The 13,177-nt window shown below is 40.7% G+C and overlaps 1 protein-coding gene across 1 annotated transcript in view; it reads right to left on the bottom strand.

Moving 5' to 3' along the window:
• Positions 1-13,177, bottom strand: part of CNTNAP2 (contactin associated protein 2) — a 1,227,711-nt gene that overhangs the window by 115,957 nt on the left and 1,098,577 nt on the right. The window contains exon 17 of the mRNA XM_080386067.1: positions 5,043-5,213. Within this exon, the coding sequence (XP_080242193.1) occupies positions 5,043-5,213 (171 nt within the window). The remainder of the gene's footprint in view (positions 1-5,042; positions 5,214-13,177) is intronic.

Genomic DNA, 13,177 nt, shown 5'->3' with positions numbered 1-13,177 from the left:
CAGCCAAGTGGCATCTCTGAATGTAGGGGTTGTAACTATGTCTAACTTTCTACAATAAATTAATAAGAAAGCTCCTTCCTCTCTTACATGTTCATGCCAGGATAAAACCAAGCTGACCTTTATCTCTCTAAGCCTCTTTTTTTTTTTTTTTTTTTTTTTTTTTTTTTGTGGCAAAACTGACTTGCTGTTTACTTCCTTCAGAATAATAACGGTGAGACAAAATTCATTAGCATCTGTAAATTGCTTGGGAGTGCTGGGATGAGAGGAGCAACAGAAGTGAGCAAAGTATTTTTTTCAGTAGAATTATATGATAGTGTTATTAAGGATGTTTTCTGGAAACAGTTTAATTCAACACAAGCTTTCTAGAGCAAAAGTCCTGGTAATCTGATACAAAACGGTGATGGTAGATGCTTCTTCCCAAATTCTCAGAAATATGCCCCTTCCAAAATTTGCTTTCAGGAATACATCTCTTCCAAAACTTAAGATTTCTCTCGATCAGAAAATTCAGATGTTGTCTATTTGATAAACATTTCACAGGTACGAAGGAGCTGGGGTTTTGTAGTCATAACTCTCCAAAGTCTTCAACCCGCACTCCATAAATGAACAAAACCATGCCCTTGCTCATTTGACCCGAATCAGATATGTTGATATACAGCCGGATTTTAGGTAGCCCCCTGCCTGCTGCCCAGTTTCACATTTGGATACTGGAGTCCTATTTCCCTGCACTTCAATGGCTCTAACCAGGCTCCATTCTGCAAAGCAGACATTTCCAGGGAAAAGCAACTGCAAGGAAGAACTCAACAGGAAGGGGAGCTGAGAGTTTTCAAGAATTCACAGCAGGATTCTTGGCATGTTTTGTTTGGCAACATTCAACCCTGATGTGCTTAAAAAAGGGACCATTTGGATCGCTGGTGAAGACCTGGAGGATCCATGTTGCTTTTGGCTGACGCAGAGGCTGCTGCTTCATCTCACACATGCTCGGTCTGCTCCTGCCCTCTGCACCAAGGGGACTGGGGTAAAGCCAAAGGATGGATGACTTAGGGCAATGGCCAACTGAACTGGTAGTAGTAGCAGGTGGGTCTCTTATGGCAGATATATGCATCTGATGGACCACACAGCTTATTTCAGTTCACAGAAGTGCCACATACTACATCCAACTCCCTGTTACTTCTCCAAGCAAGTGCCAGCTCTATTACACATCCCCAATACAGTTATATGGAGAGCAGGTGCCAGATTTCGTAGGTGCCTGGGTGAGCAAATGAGGAGCTCTGAGAAAGGTGCCAAGCAGTTCCCTAAAACGACATTCAAACTTTTTTGTGGATTGTGTTTATGAAAGGCACTGAAAATGAACTGTCTGAGACTTGCCCTGGCAGGCTTTTAGACAGCAAGTTACAATCCTCCGAGTCCTAAAGGCTAGGTCAGGGTTAAAGAAGGAAAATAATGCCCATGGCAGTAGGCTTGAATGAATGAAAAAAATGATCTTCTCAATGGTATTTTTATAGGAAGACTAGATTTCAGGTTAAACTCTCCCAAAAGTGTATAGGAAAACTCTAAAAGAAAAAGCATACTTTTTTTGGTTTTTTTTTTCTCTCTTTAAAAAACAGTTTTAATTTAAAAAACATCTGGAAATTTTGACCAGTGACATAGGTTTCTGGAAGCACTGCCATACAGAAAAATATATACCTCACTCAGCTACCTCCTTCCTAAGCCAACCTAGTTACTGTCAGCTGACCAGCCAGCTATAAAAATAATGGGGTTCTGCAGATTTACTGATGTATGTAAAAACTGAGGCTTCAGGTAATTCTACATCTCTGCCAACAGTTCCATGAATGGTGACAAGTACGAGCCTGCCAGAGGGGCTGCTTGATAAATGGGATAACTAAAGACTTCAGCTAAGTTCACAGACTTTTAGCATTGTTTTTTTCATGGCAGGCTTCCTTGTCAGCTGTTTGGAAAAGCCGTTTCTTAAATCAGAAAAACATGTTCTTCCCTTCCTGTATTCCCCCTCTCCTCTGAGACAGCAATCTGGGGCTTTGCTGAAGGCACATGATGTTACTCTTCTAGATACCACAGATTCCACCTCCTTTTCTTATAAACCTAGAGATTTATCTAGAGATTAGGAAATAATCTGTGCAGTCATTAGGCCTTAAGAAGCTCCAAGACAGCACACCAGTAAAACCACGTAATGAGGGACTACTCTTGTGCTTAGAGTAAAACACACAGTAGCAAACTGCTTTCCAAAGTCTTGAAACTAAGAATTTTACAGACCGAATGATTTGTTTCCCTAATGCCTTCACCAAGTGCAGCAAGCCGATTAATATATTGCATATTGTAGAACCTTTCAGCTCCTGGTCTGCAGAGCTAGGCTTACACATCACTAACTATATATCACAGGTACACACAGGGATTTCACATGTAAGGGAAGAAGAAAAGAACATTTGCGCTTTCCACTGGCAGAGTACTCATTTCAACATTTTTCTTTTGGAACTATAAAAGGTAAAGAAATCAAGAACAGGTTTTGTAGGAAGCCATTCCTCTTCAATGAGAGGTGTACCTGATGAGAAGGCAATGACAAAAGCGATGCACCCACTGAAGAGCAGCAGTTCGCAGCAGCTTGTGATGATGGCCATTATGCAAAATTGATACATCTGATACCAAACAGCCCTTCTACTAGAGAATGTGATGGGTTAGCTAGAAAGCAGCTTGTCAAAGGAAACCTGCTTCAGGATTTAGGGGCAATTCTGTAATTACCTTACTTAACTTTATGTTCCTATTAAGAAACAATTTCACGTATTATTTTTTACAGGATTTCTGCAAAAGAGGAAGTCTTTTAAGAAGCAGCAGAGTCTACTGTAAGTCATGTAAGTAACTTCTGAAATTCAGAAACTTCTCATTTGAAGTAATTAAAAAAAAAACCCACAAGTGCAGACTAGAATGAAACGAACACGAAAACTGTCTAAAACAAACATTCATTAAATAAACATGTAATTCAGAAGAAAGAGTTTCTTTTTGTTACTACACCTACAGTATTAAACTCTTCTTTAAGCTGTGACTGGTAAAACATTTAAGTCACAGAAATGTCGATTTTCTGGGGCTCTGAAAATGTCAAGCAATGGCTTCCAGGAAAGACAGGGTAGAGTAAATGCACTTATATTGAATGACCTTCTTGGTACTTTTTAGCAAATACAGTCAGGATAGGTTTAATCAAGAGTATTTTACTACTTTAAATAGCAATAGCATGTTTGACCTTACAGACTTTTTTTATAGATGATATTTCAATTTCTGCCATTGAGAATTTGTAATCTAAAGTTTAGATTCAGGGGCATGAGGCAGAGGTTGAATTTGTGCATACACCAGATCACAACAAAGTCAGTGGATCTCAAACATAAGCTTAAAATTAAACTCCTATTTAATGATATTCTGGGTATACCTCCACATGCATTCTTGAAGTAGTGCATCTATTCCACAAGCCACTACAGCATGATTATTATTTAAACTGTGTCATGCGCAAAATAATTATAGTTACTGCCAACTCACTTTCATTTGCTATTGTTGTCATCTTCTAGCTAAGCAAACAGCATGGCTGCTGTGGTAACTACAACAACTAAGAACACCTTGCACAGCACAGAAGACCAAGAAACTCTGAAAACACCCACCCCAACTGACTGCCAAGTACTACTTAAATTTTTAAATACTTAAAGTGAAATTAGAAAGAGCTGCCACTTCATTATTAAAGGGCTGTGCCTCCTGTTAATACAAACAAGACCTCCCTGTGCCTCAGTAGGAGCTATTTTGATTTGCCCCTGTTACAGAGTAACAAAAATTAGGATTAAGCACCATCAACTAAATTCCGTGTAGAAAGAAGGGAAGAAGCCATCATCCACTTGGAACTTGGCACTTTACTCTTATCCAGAGGCAAAATTTAGTTAGATTTTTAAAGGGGTCTCCTAGTGGTTTCTAAATATCCATATTCTAATTTGTGTGTTTAGAGTTTGAGAAGTGTTGAAAATGGCTTTTTGTTTTAATATTAGATGCCTGTATAAATCAAATTGAATCTGCCTAAAAATAGATTATGTGGGGTATGCAAACAATTCCTTTTCTTTCAACACCAGTGACTTTTGATGCTGATTTTTGTGCATCGATATTTAGAGCTGGGTCCTTGGCATCCACAGGTAGGTTCTGCAGCAAAAGCAAGCACAAACACTTTCCCCTGGTGCTAGAGCACAGGGAGGCAGCTTGCTGTGCTCCTGTCACCCTGCTGCTGTAACGTGCTGCTAGAGGCTGTAATAACAGCTGCACGTAGCACAGCAGGCCTGTCACTGCTCCTGTTTAGGGCAGGGTAAACTGGGTCGAGGGAGAACAAAGGAGGCATAAAACATCCCCCCCCCCCCCCCCAATTCAACTACTTCAATTTCACTAAGCAGAATTCAGGTACAGCTGAGGATTTTAGCATTTTCCTTGGAAAGTTTGCCCCTGGGACGTTAAAAATGGTTTAAATAATAAAATTAACTTGTCTCTTGATGTAATTATGCCCTCTTTTTTGGATCAGCAATTTTATTAATAGATAATACTGATAAAGATTTATTTTTATGAGATATTTTAAGGATTTTAAATATCATATGTCAATTTTCAGCTCTTTGGCTCCTTACAGTGCTGATTAGAATGGTCTCTCTTTTTTCTTTCTTTCCCTATTTCCAAAATGATGATGAGATAAAGCAGGAAAAGCACTCAGAGCTGAAGACACACAATTTAAAGAAATCTGGCATGTGATTTTGAAAAATCTTTACAGGTCAGTATCAATTTTATAACTGATGGTAGCAGTTCAAAACTTCTTTGTATTTCTCCCCTCAATAAACAATCCAAATATACTTCAAGTGCTCCTCCCATGTAAGGCAACTTGTGTCAAGCAGCTCAATTTGGAATTTTTTCCAGAATTTAGTGAGCTTACACATTTTACTAAATGATACACATTTCTTGAAACCTAGTATCTGACACAATCCCATTTCAGGTGCCAAGCTGAGTGATGGGAAGCACATACTTACATTTCAACTCCAGTTTGATGAAGTCAGTGTTCCCCAGATTCTCAAGAAACACCCCGTCTGAGGCTGATGTTTTGAAGTAGAAAGAGATGTCTGCGCTGGTTTCCCCTTGGAAGGTGGAGAAGTGAAGGTAGGATGATGAAGTAACAAAAGAAGCAGCATTCCAGTAATTTCCTGCATGGGATAGACAGGAAAGACACGTTTCAGTGCTCCCTTGAAGCTGTCTGAAAAGTTGAAGCTTTTAATGTCAATATATGCTATACTGCTGTCTATGCTGAAAAAAACCCAAACCAAACACCTTGATTCTACAGCCTTGTTATTCTGGATATGACATGTCAGGTTGCAGAAGGTAGAGCAAGTTAATGGTACATTTAGTATCAAGTTCCTAATTTATCATATTAAGTCATACACAAATGTGTTCGTACTACACATTTAGTATACTAACACTGAATTCATGGGAGATCAAGCAGGTGGGCAAAACATTCATCTGGTCATTGCCTCACCTTAGGCATGTGTTTTACTTTCATACATTTGCCTCACATGTAACTTTTCAGTCTTCAGATTTACTCTGCACAATTACACCCATTTCTTCTGAAAATGTAGCCATGTCTGCTAGGAATCTACTCATTCATATCACAGGAAAAATCCAACAAATGAAGCTGAGCAATATGGACACAATTATGATATGCCCCTAACAGTCCACTAATACATTTCTACTGGAGAAATATCATAATTAATAATATCCAAGAATGGTAACGGTACTTTAGTTAGCATGCTAGTCAATATCTGTGCAAAGTAGAATTACACTGCAAAGTCAAAAAAATTCCTAAGGTGTAGACGATATGGTAAGCCAATGAACAACTGAAACAGCTGATTCTAGTTTCATCAAGGTGTTTGCTTATCCATATTAAAAAAATTATTAAAATATCACTCATTAAATCACCACAGCTGAGTCCTTACTATTCCAGCTAATAGACACAATAAGAAACTACTTTCCATTCCAGTCAAAACTCCCGAAGATCGGTTTTCCATTATTTGATTACTGAACTAGGTGATAACACTATTATTTCTCTGGTTAGCGTTGGATGAATATGAATGAGCATGCTAAAGCCCCAGAATCTCAACACTGCTTATATATAGCACCACTGGCCCACACCCAAGTCTGGAGTATTATAATTTGTGTAATTTATTAATCTCTATTCAAATTGAAATTGAACATCTGAAATAACAGAAGAAGGCTTTAGGTTTAAATATGTGCATATGATTGCCTTCCATGTTTCTATTCCATCCCTTCCATTTAATTCTGACTCTCAAGAATGCAGAATGAGAGGCTCTGGAAAAAGAACCAGCTTTCCATTTACTTTAATGTATCCCAGGAGGAAAGCTGTAACAGATTTCATGTGTGCGTGTGTGTGTGTACATGTAAGTGTGAGCAGTGAGAAGGGGATGACATGGGCATTCATAGCACAGATACACAGCTTTGTGAACTAACCAGTTAGGCTAGGTCAGCTGGTTTTAACATGTATTACTATTTACCCTATTTAGACAAACTGGCAATTATCAGATTGAATATTATTAATATTATTCTAAAGAAATGTCAATAAACGTCATCTCGTGAACAAGCTTGGGCAAGAGAAGTCTGCTAATTCATTGCAAAGTCTTTCTCTGAAAACATACCTAGTAAGAAAACAACACAGATAAAAAAGGTCTAGAATTTTATTTTCATTCATGGTGTCAGGTCTCTCTCTGTCACTTTTCAGAGTGCTCCGTCAATATTAGGGTTGCTTATGGTCTAGGCACAGGAGTGCTTTGTCAATAATCTGTTAGTACAGGATCCCGATGGAGTCCGGTATATACTTTCCCACTTGCAGATGCACCCAGACATTTACATCTCCTTCTCCTGGGAGCTACAGGTATGCTAGATGCTGGGAGACTCTCGGAACAGGTTTTATTCCACTTGCTGAATAAATTCAAGTGAAAAAAGCGGGATTCAGACAAAAAGCGAGGAATATATTACAGCAATGCTTGTTAAGGAGCTAATTTAGCTGCCCTGAATAACCTTGTCGAAAGGCTTGCATATCCTTACAAATGAAGTATTTTAGTCCCCTAGCTTTACATTCTCTGAATGTTACTGAAGTTACAAGCCTAAAACTCAAAGAACACATGACAAGCAAAAGAGTTGTGAGAGCTACGGGGAACCCACTATGAAATTCAATTTCAAATGGAATTTCAAATTCCTCCTGCATGAGAAAGGCTTCCCAGCCACCGCTGCCCCACGCGAGAGCAGAGTGAGCGTGCAGCTGTGTCACTGTCCGGCCAAGCTGCATGGCTGCCCCGGCTCCACTGCCAGGTGTCCTCCCCTGGCTGGGGTGCTGCGTAGGGACCAGCCCTCCCGCCAGCATCTCCCACACCAACCGCTGCCCGCAAGCCATGCCTTCGCGTGCGCACACAACTCCTGCGAGCATCACAGCTGCGGAACTGCCAGTTAGACACCTCTCTTAACTGATCACTGCCACTGTTGCACTGACAACAGCGGTGTTGAAAGGATCATGGGTTTGTTTTATTTTGTCACGTCCTGGCACAATGACACCCTAGTCCCTTAACTGCAGCCTCCACTGCAATATAGTAAATTATCATTACTATTGCAATTAAGCAAATAAGAGTAGGAGTTGCTATACAAAGCAGCTATTTATTTGTAATATTTTATTTTGATCTTTTTTATGATCTTGCAAACTTGAAAGCATTGATTGTAATTTGACTTGGACTCAGTCTGCGATGCCAGGTTAAATTCTTAACCATGACAGAGCATAACCAAAATGCAGTTTGCCTTTACAGGGAATTAATTTTCAGTTGTATGTGACCTTTCATCTGTACAGTCAGAGGAGGATCGTAGGATCATGGAATCATTTAACTTGGGAAAGACCTTTAAGATCATGAAGTCCAACCATTAACCCAGGACTGCCAAGCCCACCACTAAACTATGTCCCTAAGCACCACATCCATGCATTTTTTAAATATCTCCAGTGAAAGTGATTCCACCATGTCCCTGGGGAGCCTGTTCCAATGCTTGACCACCCTTTCAGTGAAGACATTTCACTTTCTTAGTTTTTAAGTGAAAATAGATTTCAGAGTTTTTAGGACTGCTATTGGTTGTGGGTTTATTCAACAGGGTGCAGCTATACAGCTGAGATTTCAAACCATCACCACCGTATGCTTACAAGCAGGACTGCCACTACCAAGCACAACTGCAGGGCCCGACAGGTGGATGCGTTCCTACTGAAATGCATGTCACCATTTTGTTGAAAAAAAATCAGTCGATTTTTGTTTAGTGCTACATCTAGTCTACTGAAGAGGCCCATCATTAAGGATTTACATTTCATTTGAAATGCTGTGATTTTGCTCTGCGGAAAGCCTTGGCTGCAGATGCTGCTGGTGAAAGGATAAATACAAACAGTGCAAATTGAGAGGGAAAACCTGCAGCATGAGAGAGACATTTTCAAAGACTTTTCATAACAAATTCCTATAAAGATAAAATCACCTTTTCGCACATTGGTATCCATTCATCTTAAAACACTTTCAGGGGAAAAAGACATTTTATTAAGAGCACAATGGAAATGTTTTGCTAAACATACATAATTATTTTTATCATCAAATGGTATCATTTGGTAAGAAAAGCGCTGCAGAAGGAAATCTGTAATAAAAATCCAGTTTACAAACATTATTATTGTTGCTTGCTGTGAACCTTTGTCAGTCACTATGCCTCAAAATTTCTTTGGCACATTGTCACACTCCTTCCCTCAAATGGTTTCAACATATTGATCTACAGGTATTTTTCTCCCACTTTAGGCTGAGCAAACAGTAAATGGAGGCAACAGGGACTGGGACTTAAACCCCAGGGTAGATGTTACAGCAGCAGGGACACCAAACTAATGCAAAGTGGGAAAGGGAGTTTAGTTAGAAAAAACACTAAATGCTAAGTTTGTAATTCGTCCCGTTAATAATTATCGTGTTATGATTATTACCTAGGAGTAACTGGACTTTACAAAATGGTGTGCTTATGGGACATCATTGAGAAAGTCTTGCAAGAAATGTTCTACTTTGTAAGAATATCACTCAGGCTAGGAGGGACAGTATTTTTCAGGGTTGCGGTAGGCTTGGAAACATTAAGCTGGGGAAGGCAGAAGGGCTTCTATTTTGAAGATGGGAAGAAAGAGGTGCCTGGAGACACACCATCCTTTTCTTTGTCCTTCCTCCAGATGCCTAAAATACCACAAAAGCTAAGGAGGGCTTTTACTGTAGAGTATGGTCTAAAATATAACATATTTTTATTTTTTTCTTTGTTACCTCATCTATAATCCTATAATCAAGACCACAGCTCCGTTGTTTTAGGGTTGCTTAGTGTTTAAACTTGATTTAAACCAATTAAACAGGTATTGAGCATGCTCTATAAAAGAAAAAAAGTCAAGTCATCTGACAAGCTTTTTCAGTTGTTTGCAATGCAAGATTAAGTGCAAAGATCCACAAAATATGGCTGTATTTCTCACAAAGTTGCATGTTTCTTGGTGATGCCATTAAGCCTTAGGACGCGGAACACACGGAAGCAGGCAAGGGGAGACCTGATGACAGCCCCAGAGAAAAATCATGGATGTTTGCCTGGATCCAAGCAGGGGTCAGAGCAATAGTTATGCCAGAGGTGCTTCAATGGGCCGCATAACACTTCATGATTCTATTTTCAATTTGTGCCAAGGTTGCACACAGCTCTGGTTATCTGCTGTGGAAATTAAGCTCCAACTTATTAAGCTCCTGCAAAACAGCCTTACCTCTTTCTCATTAGTTTTGCTAACCCTGAGTTACTAAGTTACTGTGTTCTTTGTAATTTGTATGGTACAAAGCGTCTCTCCTACTGCTCCATAAAGACTCAGTCTCAGACAGAATGTTGTACTATAATTACAAAGGTATGATTTTTACAAGAAGCACAATAAGTCTTTAGCCAGAAGAAATCACCCAGGCCACAAAGATTAATGAGCAGGGACACTCTAAATCTCAGATAAGAAGCTGAGTAAAGACTTGAAGATTTTTCCCATGAAGTCCCACCTCAGGGCAGAGGAAAGATATGGTTGCCATAATACTGACAAGGACAAATTCACCTCGTCCTGAGTTATGCAACATGGAATGACATCTTTTAATGTGTAGTAGCTCTGTAACTCGACAGCACGGAGTCACTGGGCTTATAGCAATCCCTTTCAGCTTCTCCCTTGCAATATTTTTGTCCAGAACTCCCTTGCTAGCTCCCATCAATACCTTCTTTCTTAGCATGATTGAAATTCATGCTTTAACACCATCAATTTCACTTTTACATTTAAACCCCATTGAAATGGATAATGGCAATAGCAGAACTGTAAAAGACGTCAGTGCTTTTAGCCCTGCTAGGCGATAGCACTAGAGAACGAATACTGCAATGTCAGGCAGTTCTCATGTATTACAATAGACCAAAAACCTCCAGGGCCCTCATCTGCAGCAAAACAGATTTTCTATCAAAACCATTATGTGAATAAAATGTAAGAATAGTCTTCTATTTCAGAGAAGATGGATGTGTGAATGGAAAACTGTTCTGTGCCACAAAGTAATGGATTGAGATTATCCATACAATTATGCTCAACAAATCAAAGTTTTTTTCCCTTTCTTCTTTTTCCATTCTGGGAGAATCTATCTGTGCACTCTCAGAGCAGTTTGAGTATCAGTACAGCAACAATCACAGCTGATTCAAGTCTTCAGATCTGCGTCACAAGTGGAATTGGCCCTAATGAAATCCAAATTCACTGTTGGACTTTAAACAACTTCACAGTTAATAAAACAAGGTGGGGAGAAGGAGGAAAGGTATTCCAATCAAAAAAGAATGTCACCAGTTATTCAGGAAAAAGAGTCAAAGCAAACCGGCAGTGTTTTTTGCACAGAGTGGTACCTTTATTTTGAGAGGTGTAACCCCAGGTGGGAAGCAGGCCCTCTCCTGTCAGCGGTGTGGATCTGAGTGGAGCTGAGAGCGCAGCTTCAGCCTGAGCAGGACTGGCATGTGTTGGGGACAGAGGACAGCAAGGATGGGGAGCCTTCAGTATCCTGAGTCCTTTGCTGGGAGGACTACAGTGGCGGTGGCTTCTTCTCCCTCACTGAAGGATCTGCTTGGTGTCATTTTTGGTTGTGCTAATGTGCATTTACATCTTTGTTCTTCACTGGTCTGCAACTCTGAGCCATGTTTACTCTATGTTTTACTACACTGCATTTACTACATTTAGTTTATATATAATTTACTGTACATAGGGTAAGTTTTGCATATATTCTTCCGTTTCTTTGGTACCCCTGAAATCAGTTTTGCCCAGCTCCAGTCCTGAATGTATTTGATCGCTGCTGAATTGTTCATAGCCCTGGGGTCCCCTATATCAGTCAGTGCCCAGTCCTGTGTCATCCCATACCTGTACTTCTCTGCCCTGAGTCCCATGTTGCCACTTTTCAAGGCTGCTGCTATCGTACCAATTCTGTATTCCTCTGCATTGCACCATCACGTTAGTCATCTATATCTCATTCTGCACAAAGTAAATACTTTTTACTAGTGCCTATACAAAAATGTGGTTATACCATAAGAAGATAAGAAAAAGTAAAACAAACTAGGCACAGTCCCCCTGTCATTAGAAAAAAATGCTGGTTCAGCTAAACTAAATGAAACAAAACTTGAGGCAGGGGGCAAAAGACTGCAAGCCTGGCAAGCCTGTGGTCTTGCAGCCACAGTACAACATCCACAGACTGTAACTAGAGATGGCAATGTTGTATGTCTTGGGCTACAATACAAATTATCAACATCATGGCAGAAAACCATTTCAAAAGAAGCATGTTAATTACTACTTAATTTAAAATTAAGATGCTAGTGTCCTGATTTACTTAATCCAAACATAAATCAAGAAAAATAAACTAAATGGAATTGTTACACAAGATACTGGCTTAATAGCAGATAAGTCCTTTGACACAGGAAAATCCCCAATTCAAGAGATGAAAAGAGCATTAACACTGCATAACAGCAAACTGAATTACACCCTTTGAGGATAGATAAAAATACAGGTCAGATTTCAATTTTCAAGATAAAACTAGCTTTGCATCTTTCAACAAAGTAACAAATGGCTCGAAGTCCAGAACCAAACCTGCTGAGGATATTAACACATCTAAAGATGAGTTCAGAGTTAGCAAAACAGAAAAGTTAGCACTGCTGTGGTGACTGACATGGGAAAGAAAACAGGTTTTACAGGATCAGTGCTGGGTTTTACAAAAAAAACCATAATTTTTTAAAACAACTCTAGTACGCTGTTGCATTGTAATGAAATGCATTTACAATAGAATAGAATAGAACAGAACAGACTAATACAGTTGGAAAGGAATATAAAATGATCTAGTCCAGCTGCCCGACCATTTCCCAGCGCTGACCAAACATTGAAGCATGGTTATTAAAGGCATTGTCCAAATGCCTGTGAAACAGTGACAGGTGTGGGGCATTGACCACCTGGATGTCCAGATGGATGGAGAGGGACGTCCAGCAGCTGTGCCCCGTGCATGACCACCAAGGGCAGGGACAGCCCCCTGGGCCTGCTGGGCACAGGGGCTGCCTCGGGCCGGCACCCCAAAGCCCTTCCTCCCAGGGGGGCTGGGCGGGGGATGGGGTGGTGCCTGGGGAGTGCATGTCACCCCCGTGTCACCAATGTGTCACAGTGCCATCACCTGGCAACGCAGCAGTCACAGTGGCCCGGGGGAGTATAAAAGGGGCCTCGTCCTGTGTCCCCCGGGCAGAGCTGGCCTGGCACCGGCCTGAAGACACCCGAGAGGAAGGCCTGGAGGGGCCGGTGGGATTCCCGGGGGGCTGAGGGAGGAAGGCTGGAGCCTGGACGAGGCTGCCAGAGATTCTCTCTGCAAGACAACTTCCTGGTGGGGCAATGTTCAAAGCTCATCTAAAGGGAAAGAAATCCTTTTCAGCTGGGCAGCCATGGCACCACCAAGGGAATGCCTTCTTGAGGAGTGCTGCAGAGCTCACCGGCTTCATCCCTGTGGAGCCAGGAGCAGTGGCCGTGAGTTATGGGATGCAGAGATATTGCCAGGGGTCC

This window comes from Falco punctatus (genome assembly GCF_963210335.1).
Source record: "Falco punctatus genome assembly, chromosome: 4".
Lineage (NCBI taxonomy): Eukaryota > Metazoa > Chordata > Aves > Falconiformes > Falconidae > Falco > Falco punctatus.
The sequence above is the reverse complement of the archived record's forward strand: the minus strand, read 5'-3'. Positions and strand labels throughout refer to the sequence as shown.